This window comes from Aquarana catesbeiana, linkage group LG13 (assembly GCF_042186555.1).
Source record: "Aquarana catesbeiana isolate 2022-GZ linkage group LG13, ASM4218655v1, whole genome shotgun sequence".
Taxonomy (NCBI): domain Eukaryota; kingdom Metazoa; phylum Chordata; class Amphibia; order Anura; family Ranidae; genus Aquarana; species Aquarana catesbeiana.
In genome coordinates, this window is record NC_133336.1 from 179,547,171 (window position 1) to 179,563,616 (window position 16,446).

The 16,446-nt window shown below is 42.5% G+C and overlaps 1 protein-coding gene across 4 annotated transcripts in view; it reads left to right on the plus strand.

Annotated features, from left to right (window-relative positions):
- The first annotated feature begins 14,713 nt into the window (after positions 1-14,713).
- The window catches only part of LOC141117015 (SLAM family member 5-like), a 143,582-nt gene continuing 141,849 nt past the window's right edge, over positions 14,714-16,446 (plus strand). For all 4 annotated transcript variants that reach the window (XM_073609583.1, XM_073609584.1, XM_073609585.1 and 1 more), the window contains exon 1: positions 14,714-14,863. In XM_073609583.1, the coding sequence (XP_073465684.1) occupies positions 14,794-14,863 (70 nt within the window). In that variant the 5' untranslated portion in view covers positions 14,714-14,793. The remainder of the gene's footprint in view (positions 14,864-16,446) is intronic.

Here is a 16,446-nt window from a genome sequence, read left to right on the forward strand (position 1 = left end):
CCATAACCCTAATCCCACCCCTTATAGTCCCAAACTCCTAACCCTAACCCTAATCCCACCCCTCATAGTCCCAAACCCTCAATCATAACCCTAATCCCACCCCTCATAGTCCCAAACTCCTAACCCTAATCCCACCCCTCATAGTCCCAAACTCCTAACCCTAACCCCACCCCTCATAGTCCCAAACTCCTAACCCTAATCCCACCCCTTATAGTCCCAAACTCCTAACCCTAACCCCACCCCTCATAGCCCCAAACTCCTAACCATAACCCTAATCCCACCCCTTATAGTCCCAAACTCCTAACCCTAACCCTAATCCCACCCCTCATAGTCCCAAACCCTCAATCATAACCCTAATCCCACCCCTCATAGTCCCAAACTCCTAACCCTAATACCACCCCTCATAGTCCCAAACTCCTAACCCTAATCCCACCCCTCATAGTCCCAAACTCCTAACCCTAACCCTAATCCCACCCCTCATAGTCCCAAACTCCTAACCATAACCCTAATCCCACCCATCATAGTCCCAAACTCCTAACCCTAATCCCACTCCTCATAGTCCCAAGCCCCCAATCATAACCCTAATCCCACCCCTCATAGTCCAAGATGTATATTGTAGATCAGCATCTGACTGTGAATTTGTGCCACATCCAAAATTATTTATACATAACAGCAAAGGGGGTCTCCTAGTGGTGGACTTTTCAGGCACATGTAGCAATCATAAAAGATGTATACAATACAAATATAATTTATTGAATTAACATAATAAAATATAACAACAACTGTAACATCTATTGTTTAGGAATGTAAATCCATCAGTATTACAATCGTGTATATACAGAGTTTTGAAGCAGTACTTTTTCCCCGACGCGTTTCGGAGTCAATTTAACTCCTTCCTCAGGGGTAGTGTATGCTTTAAATAGTTATTAAACATTGTATTGGCTGACTTGACATTCCATACAATTTGTGATTAAAAACAGCGACAGTGACAAAGTCTGTCTGCCCAGTATGCTCTTGATTCCAAATTGAACAAACATCTATGTGTTGGAGATGATGTAAACAGGTAGAAGTGGGTTTTTGTACTCCACCAAGAGTATATATATGTTGTTCTCTTCAAAAAGAAAAGAAAAGCCCAGGAAATGTGGGCGTAAACTAAATGCTTGAGGCTCCACTGAGGCCGAGAGGCAAATCCTGAAGGTGGCTCAAAAGTTGATGTTCATAGGTGTATATATTGATAGATGACATGAGAGTGAATCGGATCAAGTAGCTGTTCAGGCTGGTAACATCCCGCAGCGTGTGGAGGATCTTATAGTCCAAAACTCCTAACCCTAATTCCACCCCTCATAGTCCCAAACTCCTAACCCTAACCCTAATCCCACCCCTCATAGTCCCAAACCCCTAATCATAACCCTAATCCCACCCCTCATAGTCCCAAACTCCTAACCCTAATCCCACCCCCCATAGTCCCAAACTCCTAACCCTAGCCCCACCCCTCATAGTCCCAAACTCCTAACCATAACCCTAATCCCACCCTTCATAGTCCCAAACTCCTAACCCTAATCCCACCCCTCATATTCCCAAACCCCCAATCATAACCCTAATCCCACCCCTCATAGACCCAAACTCCTAACCTTAAAGCTAATCCCACCCCTTATAGTCCCAAACTCCTAACCATAACCCTAATCCCACCCCTCATAGACCCAATCTCCTAACCCTAATCCCACCCCTCATAGTCCCAAACCCCCAATCATTACCCTAATCCCACCCCTCATAGTCCCAAACTCCTAACCCTAATCCCACCCCTCATAGTCCTAAACTTCTAACCCTAACCCTAATCCCACCCCTCATAGTCCCAAACCCCCAATCATAACCATAATCCCACCCCTCATAGTCCCAAACTCCTAACCCCACCCCTCATAGTCCCAAACTCTTAACCATAACCCTAATCCCACCTCTCATAGTACTAAACTCCTAACCCTAATCACACCCCTCATAGTCCCAAACCCCCAATCATAACCATAATCCTACCCCTCATAGTCCCAAATCCTAACACTAATCCCACCCCTCATAGTCCCAAACTTCTAACCCTAATCCCACTCCTCATAGTCCCAAACTTCTAACCCTAATCCCACCCCTCATAGTCCCAAACTTCTAACCCTAACCCTAATCCCACCCCTCATAGTCCCAAACACCTACCTAATCCCATCATTGTACATGTGACTTTAATCTAATTATGAAATATGGTTCGTAACTTCATAATGTAATGTAGTAATTAAATATATTTGACTCAGTAAAAATATTAACAAGTGAATTTATTATAACATGTAACAGTAGTGAATTTATACATGGCTTTAATAAAAATACATCAAACTATTCAAAGGAAATATTTAGTCTGAAATACAATAAAGGCTGTAAATTGAAGGTTTAGATCATGTTTTCTTGCCAACTCAGTGCACCAGCCAGACTCATAAAGTAGTCCGTAAAAGCATCTCTAATTGTGAATCCTACTATTGGTTCACGTACATGCAGAAAATCGGCAGGTTCAATATTGTGTGACAGAGTATCCTCAAAATTTACTCCATCTCTCTCTCACCAAATTATGTAATATACACGCGGCCTTAACTACCTTACATGCGTGTTCAATGTTAAGGTTTATTGGTTTTAGAAAAATGTGCCACTTGTTCGCCAGTATAACGAAAGCCCATTCTACAAGTCTACGTGCCAGCCTGTAATTGAAGATCCTCTTTTGTGTATCTAGATTTCTCAGCGAATAAGGTTTTATGAGATGTTCGTGAATAGCAAAAGCATCGTCGGCTACAAACACAAATGGCATTTCGGGTCCCTCTGTTCCAGGCAGTGGTCGGTTATCTGGTAAATCTAATTCATTATAGGCAAGACATTTTCTGAATTTCACTATGCTGGAAAACAGCGGAGTCTGCACTGCTGCCAAACGATCCAATATCTACATAAATGAATTTGTAGTCAGAATCGACCACAGCCATTAAAACAACAGAAAAATACTTTTTTATAATTGTAGTACTGGCTTCCACTTTGACATGGTTTTATTAGCCTAATATGTTTTCCATCAATAGCTCCTAAACAGTTTGGAAAATCGGTCTTGTTCAAAAATCGCTGGACAACATCTTCCCATTTAGCCTTATTTGGAATTGGCATAAATGTACTTCTCAGATCCCAGATTCCATCACATGTTTGCTTCACAATTTCGCTTATGGTTGATATCCCAATGCAAAATTAATATTGCAGTGATGAGTATGTATTTCCTGTTGCAAGATATCTGTAAAAGAAAAAAATAATTTTATCTTTCAGTAAAACTGATCAAGCAGCGATGGAAAACATTAAGAGATAACTTCAAACAAGAGTTAATGAGACAACAACAAATCAGAAGTGGATCCAGCGGGAAACAAGGGAGAATTTAATGTCACTTCTACGAATTGGAATTTTTAAAACCAGTGATTCAGGACAGACAGTAAGTAGTAAAATTTTATACATTGTTTAAAACATTTTTTTTTTTTAAAGAAATGTATAGAAATAATCACATAGCACTGTCTAATCATTTATATTTTATTCAGAACAGAAAGCAATTTCAATAGTGAGAGTGAGGCAGAGGAGCTTACTCAAGAAAACAACACTACTAATGAACCACAAGTTACAGAAGAGGAAAATATTGAAGATATCAGAGAAACAACACCGGAGCCACCACGAAAGTCAAATTCCAGAGCCAAACCTAAAAAAACCCAGCAAATGCAGGAATTCATTGACGTCAGAAACCTGATTGATAGCCAAAAAAATAAAACAACAATATATCATCTTTTACTAACTGTTTGATTCCTCTGATTGCGCAGGTGAACCAAGAATTCCAATGTGATCTTCGAATTGACATTATGAAAGTGATCAAATCTTACCAACAAAAATAAAACCCTCCAAGTGTACACGTCCAAACCTCAGAAAACCCAAACCCACAACAATATGTTTGTTATAGGAATCCATGGGAAGAATCATCTTATCGTGCCTCTTCTTATAATTCTCCATGTGGACCACACATTATGTCCATGACCCCCCAATTTAATAAAAGGTTCCATGCAGGCCAATACGACATGCTCCCTAATTACTATCCCCCAATTCAAGCTCCTCCTCCTCCTCCTCCCCCACCTCCTACTCCTCCTAACACCGCTAGAGAGGATTCGCACCCTCACCCCTCATTTTATCAAGATCTGTAATTAGGAATTAGTCATATACTTTGAGTTTGCAGATTACGTTTGAATTACAAGTGTTAGTAAACCTTCATGTCATATGTTTTTCCTGTTTATTGATTATTTTGAATCAAAGTTTTTATAATTCACTTATTTGGATATATTACTTGTATTTTAAATCTTCCAATATATTTTTTCCTTATTAGACAAAAAAATGTCCATGTTCTTTTTTTTTGGAAATAAAGGTCCATATAGTAAAGATAATAATTTATTATTATATAGATTTCTATTTTCTTGAAAAAAAATGTACCTTATTATATTATATGCATATGTTGTGCAATTTGAAAAAATAAATGGTAATTTTTTCAAAATAAAAATTGTAGTATGTTTATGGTTTATGAATAAATGCATGGAATCATAAAATAGCTTACCTCAGCGTTATAAGTAAGCGTTCGCATGGTGATATTGCATCCCTGCAATTAGTATCCCGTCTCAACAACACAGGTGTCAGCAGATCAAGAAGAAAGTCAAATATATGGAAAGAAACAGATTTGTTGTTAAAAAACACAGCTAGTAGGAGTTTGGGACATTGGTTTTTGGAGTTTGGGACATTGGAAAGGTGGGATTAGGTTTAGGGTTGGGAGTTTGGGACATGGAGGAGTGGGATTAGGGTTAGGAGTTTGGGACTTGGAAAGATGGGATTAGGGTTAGGGTTGGGAGTTTGGGACTAGAAGGGGTGGGATTAGGGTTAGGGTTAGGAGTTTGGGATTAAGGGGATTAGGGTTAGGAGTTTGGGACTAAAAGGGGTGGGATTAGGGTTAGGATTAGGAGTTTGGGACTAAGAGGGTGGGATTAGGGTTAGGAGTTTGGGACTAAGAGGGGTGGGATTGGGGTTAGGTTTTGGAGTTTGGGACTTGGAAAGATGGGATTAGGGTTAGGGTTGGGAGTTTGGGACTTGGAAAGATGGGATTAGGGTTAGAGTTGGGAGTTTGGAACTTGGAAAGATAGGATTAGGGTTAGGAGTTTGGGACTATGAGGGTTGGGATTAGGGTTAGGGTTAGGAGTTTTGGACTAAGAGGGGTGGGATTAAGGTTAGGGTTGGGAGTTTGGAACTTGGAAAGATGGGATTAGGGTTAGGGTTGGGAGTTTGGGACTTGGAAAGATGGGATTAGGGTTAGGGTTGGGCGTTTGGGACTTGGAAAGATGGGATTAGGGTTAGAGTTGGGAGTTTGGGACTTGGAAAGATGGGATTAGGGTTAGGGTTAGGAGTTTGGGACTATGAGGGATGGGATTAGGGATAGGAGTTTGGGACTAAGAGGGGTGGGATTAGGGTTAGGGTTAGGAGTGTGGGACTAAGAGGGGTGGGATTAGGGTTAGGAGTTTGAGACAAAGAGGGTGGGATTGGGGTTAGGAGTTTGAGACTAAGAGGGGTGGGATTAGGGTTAGGGTTAGGATTTTGGGACTAAGAAGGGTGAGATTAGGGTTAGGAGTTTGGGACTTGGAAAGATGGGATTAGGGTTAGGGTTGGGAGTTTCGGACTTGGAAAGATGGGATTAGGGTTAAAGTTGGGAGTTTGGGACTTGGAAAGATGGGATTAGGGTTAGGGTTGGGAGATTGGGACTTGGAAAGATGGGATTAGGGTTAGGGTTGGGAGTTTTCGGACTTGGAAAGATGGGGTAGGGACTGCTGGGACTGGCATTAGGGGTTTTGGACTACTGGGGATGGGATAAGGGACTTTGGGACTACCGGGAGTGGGTTTAGTGAACTAGGATATACATACGTTGCAATGCTCATCCGGGTGTAGTTTCTGAATTTATCAGGGTGCTCTCTCAGGTCACGATAGAGCAGCACAAATTGTCCTCTCTCTGAGTGCATTTGTTTGATAGGATGAACCCAAAAGCGATGTTGCGGTCTCTGTTGTTGGAGAATAAGTTCCCAAACATGTAGCACAAACAACAGCAGCTCATGGAACTCCATCTTCTCCCTGTTCTATTTCTTCTCTGACGAAAAAAACAGGAAGTGCACAGGATGTGATGTAAGGGGGAAGGGTTGTTTGCTGACGCTAACGCTTAAAAAACGCTATAAAAACGCGATTAAAACGCATGGGCGTTAGAGCTATTTTTACCACTAACGCGGCAAAAACGTGGTAAAACCGCGCTAATAGAGCTCATCATTTTTACTGCGGTTTTGCAACGCCTCAGTGTGAAAGGTGCCTTAGACAGATGGCTTGCTGATGACATCAGCATGTGCTATGAGTCCCAACAGTATGAAGCAGTCACTATTTTTAATATGGCAGTTAGGCCCTATACAGGGATCTATACAGAGTCTGTGTGTCTTGGAGAGACATAGAATCCAAAGTAACATTACTTTAAGGTTCCCCAGGCATACACCTCACAAAGAGTATTGTACCCTTAAAATCCAGGGCCCACAATCAGTAAGCAAGAAGCTAGCATTCAGTCACCTCCAAAAGCCTCTGTCTCGAGTGAGTCTATCACACTCATTTTTTAGTGAGTTTCTTTGCTGAGCATTTCTTCCCTTTAACATATGAGCAGCCCATGTGACTATAGAGTCACACATGGGGGCGTATACACAGTGATAAATAACAATCCACTCCCTCTCTCCTCCTCCATGCCCACTAACCAACTTAACACAATAGGGGTGGGATATTGCATCTTAATTGATGGAGGCTTCACCTGTTATTCTAAGACAGAGGCTGGAGGGGCGTGACACAGCCTGTGACTGTCAGAAATCCGCCACACCATGGTATTACCAAAAAATAATAAAGATTTAATTTCAAATATATATAAATATTTTTTTAATTGTTTTTTATTGAATTTTCAAGACAAACAATACATATACAACCTAAAAAAAACCTATGGTGTATATACAGTATGACACATACTTCACATGGCATGGTACTATGTCGTTTAAGGTGTCTTATTAACAAGCTGACTCACAGTGTGCTGTTACCAGTAATCATTCAATTATTGCAAAGAAGAACTTCATTTCTACTCCTCTAAGTATACCAAAGGGCTCAGAATAATAAGCAATATTCCCCTCTAGCACGGTAAGTGAGACACTCATCCGGCTGTATCTGCTTCATCCAACCAAGCACGCCAGACCTTGTCGTACTTTGCTGGACATCCTCTATTTGAGTAGGTGTCTTTATATAGGGGGAGATTGTTATTAACCAGGCTTTTCCACTGTTGCAACGAAGGGGGCAGGTTTCTTCAATTGCAGGGCAATGGATTTCCGGGCATAAAAGAGCAGTAGCCCAACCAGTGTGCGTTTTGCTATTGTTGGTATATGTGCTTCTAACAAACCCAATAGACAGATTTCCATTGCCAAGGGCAGTGTAGTAGATGCGACCCTATTCACAATGTCAAGCACCTCGCTCCAGTATTGCTGGATTTGTGGGCAATGCCAAAAAATGTGGGAAAAATCCCCTGGGGAGATTCCACATCTCCAGCACTCCGACGAACATGAAGGGTTCATTTTGGAAAGTCTATATGGGGTAAAGTAAGCTCTATGAACTATTTTAAATTGGATCAGCTGATCACGCATAGAAACTAAAAATCTGAAAGGAAAATCCCAGACATCGTCCCAATCATCATTATCTAACGCGGGGATGTCACACTGCCAGCTAGACCAAAGCTTATCGAGAGGTGGGAGAGACACATACACCAAATGGGCATATAGCTGCGAGGTAGGTTTTTCTGCACACTTAGTTCTTAGTGTCTTCTCCAACCCTGACTGGACCATGACACTGGAGGCGTGAGGAAATTGTGCAGCAAAAGCATTGGACAGTTAGTGGTAGCGAAATCAGTAATGATGTGGTATGTTATACATAGAAGAGAGATGCGAAAAGGAAAACAATGACATTTGTGACACTATATTAGAAAGGATTTTTATACCATGCTTGGTCCATGCATGAGGGTCAGGAAGTTTGTATATGTGAGATAAGGTGGGTTTCAGCCATAACAGAGTGCTAGGAGAGATCTCATTTGATTTGTATTTCTCTATGGCCAGGCCTGCCTGCAAGCCCGCAAGGTGGTACACATTGAGGGGGTCAGAGGATACTGGGCTCGAAGGCCTCTGAATAAAAGGAGTTGTAGAGCTTCTAATGAGCCCAATATTGTAGCTTCTAGTACTGTGGAAAAATTAGTTTTGTCAGGGTGCAACCACCAGGTCGCCGTCACCAATTAAGTGGCTAGAAAATATTTATAGCAATCAGGAAATGCCATACCACCCTGCATTGCCGGCCGCATCAAAGTAGCTAGTCAATATCTAGGTGCAGAGGGGCCCCATATAAAGGATGTGAATAATTGATTCAGTTTTTTAAAAAAGGATTTAGGTATCCACTGAGGGGAATGGTGAAACAGATATGTGAATTTTGGGATTATTTTCATTTTAAGGAGATTTACTCGTCCCCATATTGAAAGAGGCAAGCTACTCCACGTTTTAAATTTCTTCTTCATTTCTAAAAGTACTGGGGCTAGATTAAGTGAGATAAAGTCTGATGCTTGAGTGGAAATATGGACCCCTAAATATTTAAAAGTTTCCACCCATTGTAGGGAACAGTCTGGGGGGGATGTAGTTTTGGCAGGCTGGTCTATTGGAAAAAGTATGGACTTTGACCAGTTAACCCTCAACCCGGTAATACTTGCAAACGTGTCTAATACATCTAGAACACCCTGCAAGGATGGACCTGCATCATTTAGAAACAGCAACATGTCATCCGCATACAGGGCTAGCCTCTCCTCCAGAAAGCCAACAAGAAGACCTCTTATATGCGGGGATGAACGTAGTGCTTCCGCCACAGGCTCAATAGCTAAGGCAAATAATGCTGGAGAGAGAGGACAGGCCTGCCGTGTTCCTCTAGTAAGTCTAAAATGAGCCGATAGTCCACCCCCCAATCTCACCGATGAAGTGGGGCATTTATATAGTACCTGAAGCCATTGAATAAACACCAGGGGAAATCCCATTCTGCACAATGTTTCCCAAAGAAAAGGCCACTCTACAGTATCAAAAGCCTTCAAGGGAGGCTATAGTCCTGGAACCCGTATTATGATGTTGGGTTTGTATATTGGTATATAGTCTTCTGAGATTAACATCAGTGGATCTACGGGGCATAAAGCCAGTTTGATCTGAATCGATCACTGAGGGTAGATCTGAATCGATCACTGACTGGCCGAACTAGTGTCTCACACTCCTGGTCCGAGAGCCAACCCAGCGCCAGGGGATCTAATAGGTCCCTCAGTTGCTCAGGCCGGAAATCGGAAGCCAGAGTGGAGGTATATAACTTATAATAAAAGGCATTAAATGTTTGTAAAACCTCAGAGGGAGATGTTGTCATTCCCCCATCTGAGATCTGCAGGGTGGAGACAAGTGTAAGTGGTTGGTCGTTCTGTGCCATTAAGGCCAACAGGCGACCATTCTTGTCGCCCTGTTGAAAAGTTCTCTGTCTGCCTTTATGTGTGTCAAGTCGTGTGATCTCCGACATGTGTAAATTCAGTTCTCTCTGAGCTACCATAAGTAGATCAAAGTGAGCTGGTGTGGGATCTGAACTGTATGTAGAGGTATGATCTGTCACTGATTGCTGTAGCAGTTGGGACTCTTTAATTTGTTTCTTTTTAATATGGGCTATAGATGAGATGTATTGTCCCCTAGTATACGCCTTAAACGCATCCCACGTGATTTCAGGGGAAGAGGACCCTGTGTTCTGCTTCCAGAATTCAACCAACAGGGGGGGTATTGTTTCACTTAGTTCTGGATGAGAGACCCAATGAGCTCCCAGCCTCCACAATGCAGCACTCCGAGATGCAGGAGAGCGGAGCGTTACTGCCAATGGGGAGTGATCAGACAATCCACTGGGCAAGTAAGATGCCTCCAACACATCAGCCAACAATGTGGTATTAGAAAATGCCAGATCTATACGGGATGCAGTTTTGTGGGATGCTGAGAAACACGAGTAAAGTTTGGTTGCAGGGTGTTTCCACCTCCAAATCTCTTCTAGGCCCACTGCCTGAGCCCAAGCAGAAAGGTCCATGCAATGTTTTTTGTTTTTTATCCAAGTCCGGAGACATTATGGCATTAGAGTCTCCCATAATTAAAATTTTCCCGGGGCAAAAAGGTGTATTCTTATCGATAACCGCATATAATATTTCAGGTGAGAAAGGCGGAGGTATATACATATTAATAACAATATATCTATGAGACCAAAGTGTGAACACAACAATAGCAAATTTTCCCTGTGGGTCAGTGCACACTTCCTCAATTATACAAGGGAATTTCTTGTGTATAAGAATTGACATTCCCCTCGCATAAGTAGAGTATGTGGCGTGTATAGCCCTCTGTATCCAAGGTTTTTTCAGTGTCAGGATTTTGCTGCCCATGAGATGTGTTTCTTGAAGAAGAATGAGTTGAGGTGAATGAGATTTTAAATACTGAAAGAGGAGAGCTTGTTTGAATTCAGACCCCTGACATTCCAGGAAATAACAGTGAAGGAGTAAGTAGGGGGATTAGCCATCTAATATATACGGCGGGATCCAATTAGGATGAATGGGAGACCGAATCAAGAAGAGAACCATGAGCAGCAAGATCCTCGATATATCATACCATGTATTAGCACTAGTTGGATTTTGTCCAACACCATACACCATAAGAAAAATAACAAACGAAAAACAACGTTTTTTTAAGAACATTTCTGAACAACCCAGGCACCGTGTGCCTTTCCTACTATGCCCCATCTCTCTTCCAAAACCAGGGAGAAGAATGGGGATAGTTTTACCCCTAAACTAAGAAAAACCTTAGAACTGTAGTGGCAACCTCACTTTGGTGCACTACACTCGCACGCTAGTCCAGAAACTGAGGACAAACCTCAATCAGTCTTCTGTATTTTGTGAGGCTTAATTGGCAGGTATTTAGAAGTGGATGCGGTCACCTCAAGAATCCACCAACGGCCTCTGGAACAAGGAAGGGTAAATGGAGGGAGGGGGGAGGGGGGGCCGTCTCGAAAAAGAGCTTCTGCCTTATATATATAAGTGGTTATGTCCGCATTTTAAGTCAGCTCTATAAATTTGTCTAAAAACTCCAAAAAAAAAAAACCTGAAAAGAAAATCAAATTAAAGAACAAATGAATGAAAAAAGAAAAATATATCAGGGGGGACTGTAGAAGTCCTGTTAAGGCACTGGATCTTCATTTTGCCAGAAACATCTGTTCGGTTTGCAGCACTGATCCAACAGAAGGATTCTTCTGTAGTACTCTTATGTGGAAGTCAGTGTCAAGTAAAACAATTTCCAGCGTATCATACAGGGCTATCCCTTACGACTGTTTAGCCAGGATAAAGCTGACTCTGGGTCAGTAAAGAAATGTGCCCGATCTCCGCCGATCACACGTAACTTGCTCAGATATAGTAAACTGAATTTCAGGCTTTTTTCCCGGAGACGGCGTCTGGCTTCGGTAAAGGAGCGACGGCGTTGTTGTATCTCTGGTGAATAATCAGGGAAAAGCATAATTTTCCCATTATTGAAACGTAGATCCTGCTTTTCCCTGGCAGCTGCAAGTATCCTGTCCCGGTCCCTGTAGTTCAACAAACGGAGGAGAAAAGGCCTGTGTGCCCTTTCAACTACAAAGGTAGGAGGCACGGCAGGTAAATCCAGCAGGTAGACTAGGAAGGTTTCTGCAAAGTTAGCAGGCCTGGCACCCTCTGCGCGTTAAGGAAGGCCTATTATACGAATATTATTTCTGCAAAGTCTATAGACTTATCTTGCAGGGTTTTGACCTGTAATTGTAGTGCACGTAAGTTTCAATACCCTGACTGGGCGTCATATGACGTGATCAGGATATTGAGCCGCTGCGCGCCCCCGGGGGCACGCATCGCGGCGATCGTTGTTGCAGGATGTCAGTCTGACACCTCATAACACCGACCTAGGTAAAGAGTCTCTGACGGAGACTCTTTACCACGTGATTAGCCGTGTCCAATCACGGCTGATCACGATGTAAATAGGAAGAGCTGGTGATCGGCTTTTCCTCACTCGCGTCTGACAGACGCGAGTAGAGGAGAGCCAATCGGCTGCTCTCCTGACATGGGGGTCTGTGCTGATTCTTTATCAGAACAGCCCCCCCTCGGATCCTACCCAGGACCACCAGGGAAGCCGCCCAGGGCCACCAGGGAAGCCGCCCAGGACCACCAGGGAAAACAGCTACACTGGACCACCAGGTAGGCCCCCTAGACCCCCAGGGAAATACTAATCAGTGCAAAGGCAGCTGCCAATCAATGCCCAGGCAGCTGCCAATCAGTGCCCACGCCAATGCCTACCACTGCCAGTGCCACCAGGGATGCCAATCAGTGCCGCGTATCAGTGCCCATCAGTGCCATGTATCAGTGCCCATCAGTGCCGCCTATCAATGCCCATCAGTGCCCAGCAGTGCTGCCTATCAGTGCCCATCAGTGCCACCCATGAGAACCCATCTTTGCAGCCTTTCAGTGCCCATCAGTGTCGCCTATCAGTGCCCATCAGTGCCCACCAGTGCCACCCATGAGTGCCCATCAGTGCCGCCTATCAATGCCCATCAGTGCCGCATATCAGTGCCCATCGTCAGTGCCCGTCAGTGCCCGCTCATTGGTGCCACCTCATCGCTGCTGCAGTGCCACCTTATCAGTGCCCATTAGTGAAAGAGAAAACTTACTTATTTACAAAATTTTTAAACAGAAACAAAAGCAAAACTTTTATTTTTTTCAACATTTTCGGTCTTTTTTTATTTGTTTCGCAAAAAATAAAAACCGCAGAGGTGATCAAATACCACCAAAAGAAAGCTCTATTTGTGGGAACAAAATGATAAAAATTTAATTTGGGTACAGTGTAGCATGACCGCGCAATTGTCATTCAAACTGCGACAGCACTGAAAGCTAAAAATTGGTCTGGGCAGGAAGGTGTCTAAGTGCCCAGTATTGAAGTGGTTAAAACAGTCAGTGGATTGAGGGTCCCTCACGGTGTCAGGTAGGGCATTCCACAGGGGCGGGGCAGCTGCACAAAAAGCCCTGTCTCCCATTGTCTTCAGTCTAGTTCTAGGTATTTGAAGAAGGTTTGAGTGAGTAGAGCGGAGGGAACGTGATGTGTTTTGTAATTGTCGGCATTTTTTTGTTTATAGTGCAAAAAAAAATAAAAAATAAAAAAACGCAGTGGTGATCAAATACCACAAAAAGAAAACAGCCTAAGAGCACCGTATAGAGTCCAGAGCCTCCATAAAAACTTTCCTGAGCCTGACAGCTGCTGTTTACAGCTGCCCACAGATAGCAATCAGAAGATGCAACAGTGCATTGTGAGTTATGTAAATAGTGCACCATTCATTTCCTCCGAATGAAGACTGTACAGCTGCACCTTATAGTTGCTGTCTATTGGTGGCTGTCGGCAGCAGCTGCAGGGCTCGGGAAAGCTTTTACAGGGGCTCTAGATGCTGTATGACCCTCTTACAGCTCTGTGTATGAGCCCTAAAACTTACTTAAGTAGACAAAGTAGTCATAAAGTTATTAAGTTAGTTGATATATACAAATGCTGCTAAATTTGGCGTGGGCAACTAATTTATAAGGACCAACAGTCATGAAAGAGTTAAATATTAGCAATATAGTGTAGACAACTGTGTGTTTAAATTTTTCTTTATTCCATCTTCCCAAAAATTACAGCCACTGAAAAAAGTTTGCAGAACCGTCTGGCTGTAATACATTTATTGATGCATATCATAAATAGGGAAAGAAAAAGCATACTATTACCTAACCCTGACTCTTTGCAGCTCCCAGCTCAGAGTCGCCCACTTCCCCATCTCTCCCTTATGCCGCGTACACACGGGCAGACTTTTCGACCGAACTGGTCCGACGGACCGAATCCAGTGGACAATCCGAATGTGTGTGGGCTCCATCGGACCTGCAGCGGACTTTTTCGGTCAGAAATCTGACGGACTTTAGATTTGGAACGTGTTTTAAATTTGTCCGACAGACTCGAGTCCGGTCGAAAAATCCGCTCGTCTGTATGCTAGTCCGATGGACGAAACCCCACGCTAGGGCAGCTATTGGCTACCGACTATCAAGTTCCTTATTTTAGTCCGGCCGTACGTCATCACAAATCCGTCGGACTTTGTTGTGATCGTGTGTAGGCAAGTCCGTTCGTTCAAAAGTCTGTCGGAAATTCGTCAAAAGTCAGTCGAAAGTCCGGTCCAAAAGTCCGCCTGTGTGTACGCAGCATTAGAAGTTTCAGACTTCTATGTCTGGAGCAAATCTGCATTAACCCCCCCCCCCCATTATTATTATTAGAATTAGGTTTCAGACTCAGAGGGCATATTAAGATAAAAACAAATTGAAACTCTCTGTAGAAGCAGCTCCTTCATAGATCTACTCAGCTTCAAGAGGGTCTTGAGATACATCAAGTAGCATGGTGAAAAATTCCAGCCAAAGGAAAGGTTTGCAGAAGAGAGGACCCTATTAAGCTTTTCTACCATCGTAAACCCTCCCTTTGGCTTCCTGCAACTTCCCCTCCCCTCTGTAGATTTGTATCCGTGAACACAGTTCTGGTGTCTGCATTCAGGATGACTGTGCCTTCTCCAGGAGTTGTTTTCCATCTCTGCCTTATTGTCTTGGCCTGCACCCATTTTTCAGGTTAGTCCTGTGATTATATTGGTGATAAACTAAAATATCTAATACAAAGTAACTGTTCTACCAGACTGTAGGGTGTGTACAGAGCTAGTTTGAACATAACAAAGAATGCAGTGCACCAGCATGCTGTGTATTCCTTTGTGTTGTAATTACAGCAGATCTGTAACTTATCTAAAGTATCTCTATCCAAACGTGTCCAGTTTTTTGTTTTGCCATTACGACTTGCAGTGTCTAATTTTTTTTCTCCACTGTTAAACTGAAATTTGTTCGTAATTTTTGATTCGATTAAAGGCAGCAAATCAGTTGCAAGACCTAGGCTTGCAAGCAACATTGTGTAAGTCTTTTCTGAATTTTGAAATATGGATGCAAATATCCCTCTATAGCACGACCCACTGATAATTAAAAAAAAAAAAACATTTTAATATGATCCAAATTCAAAAAGGATTGTCTGTAGCAGGATCGCCAACCTCCCACAGCATTTTTTTCTGACAAAACATGGAAAATGTACTGGCCAAACACATTTTTTTTTACTGGCAACCTTAGAAATTACAGAACTTCTATTAAAAACAAACACCATGAATATTTGAACAGTATAAACATGATATGGAAAGACTGACAATACCTATAACAAAGTCATTTTCTTGATTTACACTTAACCTCCCTGGCGGTATGATTATTTCAGATTTTTGATGCTGAAAGCGGTACAATTATTTTGCATGGAAACTTGGCGTTTTATATTGTAGGCCTGTAATTCTTAGGAATAACTCACTTAAATCTGTCCAAACAAGAGTCTAGTAGACATCCCGGGTATGATAAAGTTTGAAAAACAAAATCATAAATTATAATATAATAAATAACTATAAATAATTATACCAAATAATAATATAATAATAATAAAAATTATTCAATAATGTAATCAAATCAAAAACACTGAAATTTGCTCAGTTGCAGAATTGTCGCTGTCATTACTTTTCAGTGTTTGATGACGGATTTCCCCACAAATCACTATCGCTCAATTCTGCGAGTGATTCTAATTTATTATCGCTGTTTTCTAGCTGGTCTAAAACCACTTTTGATGTAAAGGGACGGTTTTGGTTGCTATGGACAATCTCCAGTTTCCAGGCAGAAGGAACAGTTTTTATAATATAAAAACTGCATGCAGGGCACTGGAGAAACCAATTTGATGCCGTTCTCCGTCCCCGTGCGTCGCAACGCTCGCAGGGAACAGAGATCGGCTCCGTGATGAATCGAGCAGAGGACGAGCCGGGGAGACATCGCAGGATCCAGGGGACAAGTTAGGTAAGCTCTTCCTGAATCCTGCGATGCGATCCCGAGTCTGGCTCGGGGTTACCGCATTTGGTTCTGAAATTCCACCCCGAACCAGACTCGGGAATACCGCCAGGGAGGTTAAAAACGAACACAGTGAATATGTGAACAGTATAAACGTGATATGGAAACACTGAAAATACCTATAACAATGTAATTTGCTTGATTTACACTTAAAAAGTCAAGACAGTATGAAATTATCAGCCCCTGATATTTACTGGCAGTTGTAAAAAAATCACAGGTTGGCAACCCTGGTCTGT